We start from the raw sequence: 13,288 nt of genomic DNA, 5'->3' as shown, positions 1-13,288 counted from the left end.
GAAGCATCAATCACCAGGAGCGGCAGATAACAGGATGGATGAGACCAGGCATTGATCTCATCCAGGGAGGGAGCTGACCTGCAGTCATGTCAAAAAAAGGGGTTAATGCTTCAGGGGCCACCTGGGATCAGTGGAGGTGCTCAGGTCAAGGCTACTTGGGGTGATCCTGGAGTGACAGAAGTAGGCAACGTGGGGAGCCGGCAGATGGGTCCCATTCATCACCAATAAACGTCAACGCTGATGATCGAGATGCCTAAGGAGGATAGGGGCGGAGGTGGGGGTTGTGTCTCAGAGTCGCACTGGGACACATTGGATTCAATGCCAGTCATGTCATTGATAACGTCTCATTGATTTGGTGGAAAAACGGCAGAGAGGCTGATTTGTGATATTTCTCATAAAGGAGACTAACTAAAATTTGAAATTGCCGCTGTGCCAACGTGCCATTTGAAAAGCTTTTGGAAGGTAACTTGCTTGCCATCCTTTTTGTTTCTCAAGGATAAAAAGCCATGTGCAGAAGACATAAAGTTAAACTGAGACATTTCCAGCAGCCCGGGTGCAGCGAAATGGGAGACAAATTTCCAACAGTCCAAACCAGCAATGGTAAATGTTTTACTGTCAGTCGCCTGAATCAATGCACAAGGTCCTTTTTATAGAGCTGCCGTTTCGTACAAACATTGGACAGGAAGATATGCATTATAGAGAAAGCACAGACAACAGTTTCTTTGCTAGCAGTAGCTCAATAGACCAGATTACAGTTCAACTATAATGGTGTATTAACTGGTGCAATGGGTTATAACACAGCAAACATTTCTGGGGGACAACAAAACACATAGATGAATGCTAAAAGGCTAACGCCCTGTGTATAGCCAGTAACTCCAGTGATATAAATGAGTGAAACCAACTACTTAATTAGACAAGTGTAGACGATTGTAGAAAGGCTTTCTGAGAAAAGTAGGAATTCACTAATGTAAGGAGAAAAGAAAATGATTTTCAGGGAAAGTAGGTTCACCATAAAAATAATTACAAAACTTTATTAAAATAACTACCTGAACAACACTGATTTATGATGTAAAATAGCATCTTGAATCTAAAGTTGGAGTTTACCTATAATTAATCAGTAAACTGATTGACCTCTCAGTCCAGTCTAGTCAATAACCACGTGGCTTTGTACGCTCCTGTCACTATTTGTTATCAAGTTGTTCACTTCTAATTAGTTGACCTGACTTGGTGAGTGATTATTTAAAATATGCACTACTGTACAAACCAGGGACGAGTGGGACCAACAGAGGAACAGAGCCGAAGGAACAAACATAATTAAACACAAGTAATTTAATCACATCACAGTGATGATGAGAGGGAGCTCAGAGGAGGTTAGCTAGTGGTTGGTGATCAGGGTTCAATGGGTCTGGACACTGGTTGGATGAGACTAAGTATTGAATAGTGGGGACTAGTTGGGATTGGAGTTTATCTAAGCAGCTTACCTTCTTGTATCTGGGGACGGGAAGCTGTTTTTCCAGCAAACATAAAGCACCAACACACAGAGACGATGGGAGCATGCAAAAGAGTAAGGTGGAGGAGAAAAAGAAAAAATAACAATGACCATGTGAAACTGTTGAAGCAGTTGAATTAACGTGCAAATAAAACAAGACAAAAAACTGTGATGGAAATAGAAAGAAAATCAAGTAGAAGCAGTCTGTATTCCTTCAGAAAGTGTTTGGTTTACGCAGCTCGGAGCGCTGCTGAAATGATTTCTGTATAAATAGTCTGAGAGGAAAAATTGACTGATGCCGTACCGAGTCTGAATAATGTGTTGATACAGTAATTTTCAAGTAAACTACAACACATACTTGTTTTTTGCTTCATTTACATTTGGCATCAAATTAACTGCAGTTGGAGACAAATGTTGGTGCGAGTTTGTGGCAACAAGGAAAAAAAGTCTGAAAAGAAAAAAAGTTTTCAGTCGACGTGCCGGCTTCAAGGCAGATCAAGAATTTTAGCAGGTGTTTCTGCCCACGAGAGTTCACACAATTCCCAGATAAAAGCAGAGAAATTAAGTAGAAAGTTTCAACACATATAACATGTACACCCCTCCACATGGTGAGAGGTATGCATTGTACGGCACTGAAAAATACATAACTTATGTGAAATGGTAAAAATGGATGGCTGTAAAGGAATAGCTGGACATTTTGGAAAATACACGTATTTGCTTTCTTTCTCACAGTGTTTAAGCCAAACTGAAATGTAAATGTAGAAACAGCCCTTTGTGGTTTTCCGGGGAGCTACGTGCCGTAGCTATGTCTTGGCGAGCACCTGCTGGGTGTGGTGAACGTGCGCAGCAACTCGTCCCAGTGAGGCTGCCAGGTTTGGTACCGTCGTGCCTGTACAGAGACCTAAACCAGAACCTGCGTTCACCGGCCATATGCGGCAGCCTGTGCTACAGCCAGAGAATCTGGGCGGATGGATAAAGAGTAGTCGGTCAAGGAATAGTGTGTCTTCCCCTTAAAAGACAAACGACTGTTTTTACATTTCTGTTTGTGTACACATTAAACAAACAAGATGTTAATTGGTGAGTTTTAGAGGCGTATAAGAAGCAGGCTGTCGCCCCTGTTTTTAGTCTTTATGCTGAGCTAAGCTAATCGCCTCCTGACTGACCCCAGCCCTGTACTTAACAAACAGGCATAAGACTGATACTGATCTGATTGATTAATTGATCCATATCTCACTATTTAAACGAAAGGCAAACCAAAAAAAATTTTTTTTTTAAATGTCTTGGTGGACAAATCACACGTAATTTATTGTTTATCTACCAGACACTTGCTGTCTAAGGCTTGACAGCACCAGTATTAACTGTCCAGATATGAATCACAATTGATTTTACTGAGGCCATGACGTAGCAGCTACTCACTTCATCCATTCTGAATAGCCTTGTGGGAAAGTCTGTTGGACATTTCATCAATATTTATAGCCAAAATGTGACAAGTTGAATAATAAAAAATGAACATTTTCTCAGATTTTTCAGACGGTTTTTCGTTCACCATAATGCGGGGATTACAAATGACATCGAGCTGCTTCATAAAACCTTTTTATGTAAAACCAGTGACACAAAAAACAGATACACACAAGAATAATGAATACAAAAGAGCAGAAACATCTCTAAGAAACAGAGCCAGAGTGTGTGTGTTTGTGTGCTCCCACACATGAGGGTGGGCGTGCTGGGTAATGAAAGGGCAGTCTGCAGAAGAAGGAAGAGAATGAAAGACTGCAGTGGAGTGTTAAGGTAGGTTGTAGTGTAGGCGATGCTGAATAAACAGGTTTTGGATCTGAAACTGAATAGTGAGACGGTGTCTGTTTCACTGATGAGGGCAGGAACCTAGTTTTTCTACGGAGGGAGGTACTTCTTTAGAAAAAGACTTTTAATTGAATTTCATCATAACATGTGCAAAGTCACAAAATATTCAGACTGAGTTTAACTGCAAAACAGTCAGTGGCAATGTATTTTGTATCCTATCATGGCAACCAAGGCTTTACTGTGTTAGTGTTTTTATGGTTACGCTTAGGCACACAAAGCACTTGAGTAAGGTTAGGAAAAGATAGAGGTCTTGGTTGAATTTTAAGAAGTCAACACTTTGTGGACTGGAAGAAATGCCCATGTCTTTCAAACCCTTTATAACCAATGGATGCATTTGCTGTGTAGAGAATATGCTGCATTGTGCAGGAACACAGACTGCAAAGCTTTGAAAAACTTGGATAGCAATGCAGAGCTGAAGCCAACTGTGAAGGAAGAAAATGGCCCTTTTTGGCCGCAGTAACATTTTCCACAAACCAATGAATGTCTTAGGGAACCGGAGTAACCGCAACAATGGCAGAGGAGCGAGGATTGCATCTTTCCGTGAAGACGGGCCTCCTGCGGGGAGTAGTTCTCTGGATAATTTTATGGTTGTGTGGCGATGTGGTGAGGCATAACAAGCTATAAGGATGCCTTCAGTAGAACCAGAGCACAATGACTGAGACTATCTTGTTTTTTCCGATTTTAGGTGCACGTAATGCTATTACATGTGGGAATGGAGAATTCTTTGTTTAGCTAAGGTAAGAGAAGATAAAGAAAGTGGCGGTGTGTCACTTAGTGAGATTGGAAATGGTACAAAAATAGGAGTGCAGGCTTATTTTATGTCTGCATCAGGCAAGCTAAAAAGGTGAATAGCTGATGTTTGTATTATAGCAGGTAAGGCCATCATTCAAACAGATTTAATGAACTAGTGCAGTAGCTTCATAACAGACCCTTTGCTGTGTGCTTTCATTTATGAAGTGCCTGTGTGCACTCTAAGATGGGTTTTAGGTTCTTGTGTTTTGGATGTCATTCAAATAACTTGCAGTGGTTTATTAATATATTGGTATGATGAATTCAGCTGTCGTCTATCAGGTATATTGGTATGCACAACATACAGTGTATAGTACAGCCGCAAAGTCTGCACAGGGAGGAGGTCAGGGTGGACTGATGGGACAGCAAAACATCACTTTAACACGGGAAACCCCTATTTCCCATTTCCACTGTTGGTTTCTTTTAACCATGACCACCGTTATTCCCTGTCCAACCCTGTCTCCTAGAAATTACGTTTATACAGAACTAATTTGCAAAAGCAAATCTGTTTTGTAGGAAAAATAATTGCAACTGGATTATGTTTTCTATTAATGTAACGAAGATATGTTGTTAATTTACATATTTGGCAAGTCACTCATCCTCAGGATGAGGATAATCAGAAAAGAGGCTTATTTTTGAAAGGGCAATGTCGTCCTGTCAATATGGTGTCATTTCAGAAAAAAAAACTGTAGTGAGGACATGGATCAACAACATATTTTGTTGTTTAATTTAAATGACATATTGATATTATGGCCCTGCTTCAGAGCAAGGTAAATCTTGACAGCCTGAAAGGAACTGTCAAGATGGCACTAAACTACGTGGCTCAATGTGTTGGGAAAAGGGAGAGAAGGAGCCATTTATAAGAAACACCATGTTAAGGTTTCTCCAGTTTTATTGGACCACCACGAAATCACTGTCATTGGAACCTTCCACTTGTACACCACTGGGAAGCTTTTATTGTGAAGCATCCTCCCTAGGTGTTGACTTAGACCCTAAGATTAGAGACCAAATGCTGATTAATTCTTTGGGCCACATTTGTTGGCGCTTTATAGTCAGCAGATCATTTTAAAATCTCGCCAGGAAGACACAGAAGAAGAGATGCAGCATTACGGGAACTGGTTGGTGGAATTGGCACTTGCTGCAGTTTGGGCAAACCTCAAACCTCCAACATGATTTCAAGGTAAACGATGACTTTTATAATGCCATTTTTGCCCTGTGTTCCATTCACCTGTCCTTATCATTGTTCTGCTCATATTTAAAAATTCTGAACAACAGCCAACTCCCTGTAGCCACCTGATGCAGTCATACTGACAAGCACACAGAGCACGGAGAGGAGCTGCACCTTGAGCTACGTTGGCATAGTCATGATAATGAGGCACCATTGTCATCACAGAATTTTGGATAATCTCAATTAATTGATTCCTTTGTAGTCCCTAAAGCTCTACCCTATACCATTTTCTCCTCTTTTTGTAGGATGAGCAGTAACGTGAGATATCAACTGGAAATTCTATTTGTCAAATACACAAGTATGACACAATAAAAGTGCAATTCACCTTGTAGCTTTAAACTGAGAGGCATTATCGGGTTTATATATACTGTATGGTTATTTTTAGACTCTCCCAGCACTTGGTTAAGGTTAGGGAAAGTTCACAGTGACCTCAGACACAAAGTGTCACCAAAAGCACCATCTTTCCCTTACCTTAACCAAAGAGCCCTTTTCGTCTAAACCACAGATGGGAACGTGGATGCGAACCCTGCTCTTTGGGGTAACAGAGTCTGAGTCTGGTCAGCACAATCCACCCAGTGATTACATAATTGAACACATCGTCTGTTTATTGTGTCTTTCAAATGACGATTTACTGCATTGTAATAAGTGAGGCAACATCTACACGAACCACATTTTATGTTTGATTTCAACCCTGTTTCCTAGAAATGACAGTTTTATACAACTAAACTGCAACACGTCATACATGTATGTTGTTCTTTACTGACCGCTAAGCCTGCATTACGGAATCACCCGGTTTTAGAGTTGGAGGCTGAGTGAAACCTGCGACTTCACTGTGACGATTGGAAATCTGGAGAGTTCCAATCACCAAGGCTAAATCTGCAGTTGATGGTCAGTAAATACCCCCAGTCTGTAGGCTTGTTGCCTCTTGAACCGGTCTCTGGCACATAAAACAAACTCTTCCTTCACCTAAATTGGATCACTTAATATGAGTAAACAGCCATTAACTGATTAGTATTTTCTTAATACTTCATTTCATGTTTGATTGACAGATGCCAAGATAGATCATTGTTTGTGGCTGTAACATTTGTACCCAGACCCCAAGCTTAACTGAAAAATTATTTGATGTCACTAGAATGTCTTTGGTTCAAATAAGATGCCAGTTTTCCTCCTCGAGCAATGAATTGCTTGGTGGGATGGATGTCAGTGTGGGAATAAAACAAAGCTAATTTCTTCATGGTAAAAACCCCTGGGAGATAACATATGTCACAGGGTTTTATCACATAAAGAGCCCCATGGGATAAGGTACATCAGGGCCAAAGCATCAGTGTTTTAAATTGTCCTGTGATGTAAAGAAAATAAAATGGTTTACAACAACAGTAATTTTACCATGTAAAAGTAGCCTTCATTTAAAAAACTAGTTAAACTAAGGTAATTATCAAATATAATAATATCAAATTCTGGCTTTCTCCCTGTTGACATGTCAAGGCAAAAGATTTGATTAAATTAAGAGACCCCTCGGCTGTTGGTCCTACTACCTTCATCTTTATTATATGGTTTGGAGCCCTTCAGTTCCAAATTAATTCCAAAGTAAATTACCAAGTGCACCTGGTAAGAAACCCACAGATGTCTTATTTTATGTGTATACTTTATACAAAATTGCTTCACTACAGTGCACACTACACATTTACAGCGGTTCTCAGTATCCATAAGAAATTAAACAAAACACTGGGGATTGTAAAAGCACAAACTCCGCTTCACTGACCATTAATGAGTGAATTCATTAATGGAGCAAGGAACATAAGTGAAGCTTTGCCTTGTGAAGCATTGTGCTCTGGCTTTTGTTATTTTTGTCTGCAGTAATGAGGATAAGAGCTCCTACCAAACACTAAAAAAGAAAAACACATAAAGTTACTGAAAATTATATATCATTTGCTTTGTAATAACACAGCAGAAAGAAAAAGGAGGAAAAGTGAAAATGCAAAGGTCACAATTGGCGACTAAAATTAAATAACGTATGTAGCATTTGTCCATGTTGTGCTGGCTTGGTGAATGAAGGGTGCAATTAAGGGTCTAAGACATATGAGAATGTATAAGATGTGGGAAGGTTTCTCTCTGCTGAATCGAGCTGCCTAACTAGACCTATCCATGCTTTCAGCATGACATGGTCAAAATGGGTCACAGCCAGTAATCATCAAAATAAACAGTCCTTGAAAAGTCCTTGTCTTATGAACCCTAAATTGGAAAAAAAAAAACCAGAGCCAAAAGCTAACAGGTAGAAATTAGTTTTAATGAGTCGTTTTTAAAGGGACATGTCCCGACAAATATTAGAGTTCTAAATTGCCCCTAACTGTGTTTTCAGCTAATTGCAATTCAACATTTTAGCTACAGAAATGCTGGAGTCCAGTAAGCCAAAAAGGGAAATCTCAGAAATACCCATTATGTTGGAAATCTACAAGCCATCCAACCTTTGAAGTCCTTAGGGCTCATTAACTACTCTAATTGTTAGTTTTAAAAGTGGGATACAGCTGAGTGTTGTAATTATAACAGTGAAAAAAAAAAATATACTCACATGTTATGAGGAAACATAAAAATATCAAAGGACCTAAGTTGGATCTTTGAGGGACCCCACATTAGCTACAAGGAGGATGAGAAATTATCCATGTTTACTGAAAAGTTCTGATTGTAAGATAGGAGGAACAGGGCTATGCCATTAATACTGACTATATTCCGAAAAAGGGGATAATCAGAATGTGATAGTCCACTTTTTCAATAGCAGAGGTGAGGTTTACAAGGAGTAAAATAGTATAGTTACCAACAACAAGATAAAATGATATTTAGTGCTGTTCAATCCAAATTGAATTCTATCAAAAATGTCAGTATACCCGTGAATTACATTAACATTGAACAATTTACATCTAATTTACATCTAATTTACATCCAGTGCCAAGAGTCAGTGTCAATGCAATACTCTGCCTTGTATGTAGACAGAGAACAAGAGTATTGAGGTCTGGATGATGGATGAATGAGCAGTGTGCCCAACGTTCATGCCAAGACTTGCATCTCATTTTGGACCTATAAATAATGTTAATTTGTTTTTCCAACCAGATTTCTTTTCCTTAACCTCAGCCAAGTTCTATTTACCCAACCTCAACCACACCATTGCCATTTACCGACTGTAGAATTAAATAATTTAAAAATTGTTGGCACCGAGATCAAAAGCATTGTCACTGAACATAATCCTGGGTTTTGCAGAACAGTGCCATATCTGGTGATAGGGTTGAAAATATCATCTTGTTGCGAATTAAATTTGGAAGCAGCTCAGAGAAACAATGTTTTCAAAGAGCTAGAAGTGGGGGTTTTGAGTGTCAGGTCTGGGGTGATTGTAAGGTGAAAAAGCTGTTGACAAGACAGAGTGCTGGGGCCAGCAGTGTCCACGGACTGTTTAAAGAACCCAAAAGGGCATTATATCAAAAGAACAAGTTGTCACATTCAAATCAGAGACTTAAAAGAGAAAAACTAGTTCAAAATTGTTTTGCATTAGAAGGCAATACTTCATTAGCCATTAGTTAAATGGGGAGGAATCGGACAGCGAAGGATGAGCGCACTGATATTTGAACATTTAGGAACAAAAAGAAAATCAAGTATTTTTCAACCCAACATGCCTTGGGTTTAGGGCAGTTACATGTCACAAAAGAATTCACTCTTGCAGTTTTAACCTATTTCTGGTAAATACTGAACAATTCTTTAAGTTTGTCAAAAATTACAATTTATTCTTCATTCTGGATTTGCTGTCTTTGCAGAGCCCTAAGGAATTATTTAGCCCAGGATGAATCTTAGGCTTGGGGGTTTCCCATTTTGAGAGGGTCAGTCTGATTAAGAATACTGAAGTTGTAAGTAGAGATACGCCCCTTTGCATTCCCCACATTTGACATATTATTCTTTTATAAAACCATTTGGTGCAAATTCAATTAATCTCAGTAGCCCTGTGCCCCCCTCCTTTAACCTCTTTTGTTTGTTTTAGTTATGTTGTCTGGGGATCTTTTTTCAGTATCAATGCAATGAAAGACATTGATTTTCCAGAGCAAATGCCAGCAGGGCTATGATAATATAAGCACTGTACATTTGAGCTATTACTGTTGCATAAATACAAAACCCTGTCCCCAATGCACACTGCCACTGAAAGCAGCACACCAGGCACCGCAATCGGTTCACAGAATTTAGTGAAGTACCCGCTCTTGTTTTCCTGTAGTGTAAACCTCCCATTCTCCCTGAGCCAGGATCCATAAGATCTCGTTACAGAAAAGCTTAACCCGGAGAAAAAACGCTCAGTTACAGTTACTATTGGAGCAACTGCAGCCCTGGCAGCAAAGAGCAACACACACACACACACACACACACACACACACACACACACACACACACACACACACACACACACACACAGACAAACATATATATATATATATATATATATATGGTTAGAAAGATCAATGAGGGGTTTAGTAAACAAATTAAATCGTGGGTATATAGCCTATAGCACTTGAGAGAGAAAAGGCATTTTCTCTGCTTGGCTGGGCAGCAGCTGAAGTCCAGGAGCAGAGCAGTATAGAAAATAACCACCATAAATCAAGATGGGCCAGTGCCCACTCTGCTGTCCAACATGCCTGCCAAGACTGGCTCCTCTGATGCCCACTTTCCTCCATACCAGCTATTCAGGCAGACAGATAGGAAGAGTTATGGCTGCTGACGGCAGCCATGGCTGTCAGAACCACCACTTCATCACAACAGACACGGGAGGGAATCAGAGAAGACAACACCCCTGGACTCACATTTATAGTATATTAGATCCAAATCGGCCTTTTATTAAAATCAGACATGGTTTAATTATTGTTTTACGCCTCGTCCTGGATGATGGTTGATTATGTATTTATTGAAGAATTCAATAAATACTTCTTCTGGTTGTCCATAGGAAGCCTTTCAAACTGTATTGATTCAGCTGCAACATTAATCTACTCAAGAGCCGAGTTTGACTGACGGCAGCTCAATACAAAGAGAAAGAGAGAAAAAAACTGGAATTAATCAGCGAGTAAGAACAACAGTATTTCTGGTCAAGTGAGCGACAGATCAACCAACTGAGAGATGAGTGAGGCAGGAGCATGTTGTTGTACTGCTGTAAATAATGTCCAACTCATGCTCTGAATTTATCATGGCAACAGGTAAACATGGAGGAGCAGCAACGACAGCAACTTAAAATGGCAAACAGGATCACTACTACATGACTACAATCTGACAAAATTCACTGAAAAGAAATGAAAAAAAAGGTGTGCTCTAGCTCTAGTAGTCTCTCTTCAGCAGGCCTCAGCCACTATTTGACATTTTACAGTTAGTCCACTAGTCACTCTCCTCTCAGCTCTGTTTTGGTGACCACCAAATCCAGAGGAAAACATCAGGCTCTTTAGCTGCTTGATTTTTGACCAGCTAGACGCATTAGATTCGTATAAAAAAAAAACCCCTGCTGATTAACACTGATTTAAGCTTAGAAACACAGTTGTTTGGGTGCATATTCATTCTCCGTTTGTTAGCAATATGCCTGAGAAATAATTAATGCTTTCTGGGATGAAAATAGATGTAAATATCTCTCTCACATAGAACTGTGGGACGTGTTATGTTGCTATTCCACAGCCCTTTTTTCCAATACGTGTAGGCTGACACAAGAGTAGGCTGCTGCAAAAATATTACATCTTTGACAGTCATCCTATTGAATCTAAAAAAAAAAAACATATTGAAAAAATGTCAATTGATTTGTATTGATCTGCTCTTTATTGCCTTGTTGTGAGGTTATGACAGATATTCGTACAATGAATAATGAGTAGGAGCCGTTCGGCTGAATGCAAAACCACTGCTATGAAAATGTGTTAGAATTTGCATGTGTCATTTTAGTACTGACATTGATAAAAGCAAAGATAATCAAGAGTAACAGATACACTTGAATCTCAAATTAACGGGGTTCACTACGTGATTTTAGACTGAATTTCTCTATTAAAGTAATATAAAGTAATGACCAAGTTAATATTTAAATATCATTGGAATTTGAATTTAAAGGCTGCAAATCAATGTCATCATTATCATCATCATCATCATCATCATCACAGTGGCTCACCTTGGCTTTGTTAATGGTGCAGTGCAGTGCATTGTTCTCCTGGTCATACAGCAAACTGAATTCCAAGGTCCCCAATGTGGCTGTAGAGACGAAGAAGAAAGAGAGATTGGAAATTAGTTGCCGGGAAAAGAACAAACAAACAGCCTCGCCGGGGAAAGAAGAAATCCATATGGGAAATTAGAGCTATAGTAATCAACATTGAAATGAACACGCAAGAAATTGACATTTCCGAAAACTGATGAATAGAGTTTTCTGCATGTAAGTCTTTTTGTGGAATACGGACATCGACAGCAGAGTGGCAATCCGGAGAACTCCGGGAAAAATCCTTACAAACTGTTTTGGTCCAGTACTGTGGGCCGACAATACGGAGCATTCGCTGCAGGCCGACAGCCGCATTCAAACACGCACGCTAGCTCCGTCGCAATCAAGTGTACAACAGGGGACTAAATAGCCAAAAGTGGCAGAGTCTTACATTGACCTGACCTGTTGCCCTTTATAGCAGGATACCTCATATCTTGCGGACTTTTGACAGTGCTGCACAAAAGATTGAGAGGAAAAAGTGAAAGAAAAAGGGCGAGAGTCTATGTGTTACAAAAAAGAGTAAGGTATCGGAGTGGAATTCTGCCAAGTCTGCTCAAAATGATGGCTGTGCAGCTGCAGGTGGGCAGTGCAAGTCGAGATATTAAGTAGTCAAAATGGAAAAATGAAAGGACATTAATCAATTTTTACATAGGCTAAAGGCGTTGTCTGATTTTAATTTTTATCATCAGACAATCTTAGCCAGTTACGCATATAAAATAAACATATTCAATTGAGATAAGTTTTAAGTTTTTTTTCTTTGAAAACTATAATGTCTTCAGTTGATTTTTCAAATGAGTCGTGTTTTTATGGGTTCGGAGCTGGATCAAATTAGGGGTTTAATTGCCTCCCAGGCAACCTTTCTCCATCGAGGTGGGCCACTTTGCATTTGCGTTTAAGTCCCAGCCTGAAAGTGAGACCAACTTCACCCCTGCTTGTAATTAACCAGCGTTTCGTCAAAACTCAAAGGCTACTATATCTTATTAAAGCACGGCAGTGCTGAGTAGTGAAGGGTAACAGTTTATGGCATGACTTCATCCTTTGTCCTTTCAAAAGGCCAAGTGAAAAGGGACTCTTGTTTCCTGGACTGATGAAATGTCCTCAGTATGGAAACATTTCAAAACCACAACATAAAAAAAGACGTGTGGGCTACAAAGGGCTTCACAGACTCCGAAGCATTGTGTTGTCGGTAACAAATAACACCCAGTTTTTGCTTCATTCACACTGTGATATTTATATGAGAAATGAAGAACATTAATTTCATGGATTTGTAATCGTACTCATAGCTATTGACACCTCCTCAATCCTTTACTCCATCTTAAATATTCAGATAGATTTGGCTGAAATTAATTGGATGAGTTTTAGAAAAGCCAACTACTTGTCCATTTGTTGGCTTTTCTGGTATAATTTTATACTGGACTTCTAATATCTCAACAACTTTTCGAGGGATGAAGTGAAGAAAGCTCAGTTTTGTAACAGATGTTTGACGTGGTGGATGCAGCAGCGGGACCAACAGAGTTGAAGAGGTTAAGCAAAGTGGCAGACAGGAGCTCCAGTCCTGGAGAGGGTGAGGCTTTGGTGTCTTGCTCGGGGAAATTGACAGCGGTGATGAATGAAGGTATCAAAGGTGGCTATGAGTTACAGTAGTAATTCTCAACCAAATTATTAAGGTGACGATTATACT

The 13,288-nt window shown here is 39.7% G+C and overlaps 1 protein-coding gene across 1 annotated transcript in view; it reads right to left on the bottom strand.

Moving 5' to 3' along the window:
• Positions 1-13,288, bottom strand: part of doc2b (double C2-like domains, beta) — a 112,727-nt gene that overhangs the window by 44,547 nt on the left and 54,892 nt on the right. Inside the window, exon 2 of the mRNA XM_040150906.1 lies at positions 11,527-11,606. Within this exon, the coding sequence (XP_040006840.1) occupies positions 11,527-11,606 (80 nt within the window). The remainder of the gene's footprint in view (positions 1-11,526; positions 11,607-13,288) is intronic.

The sequence above is a fragment of the Xiphias gladius genome, chromosome 17 (genome assembly GCF_016859285.1).
Source record: "Xiphias gladius isolate SHS-SW01 ecotype Sanya breed wild chromosome 17, ASM1685928v1, whole genome shotgun sequence".
Classification (NCBI taxonomy): Eukaryota; Metazoa; Chordata; class Actinopteri; order Istiophoriformes; family Xiphiidae; genus Xiphias; species Xiphias gladius.
This window is presented reverse-complemented; position numbering and strand designations above follow the sequence as displayed.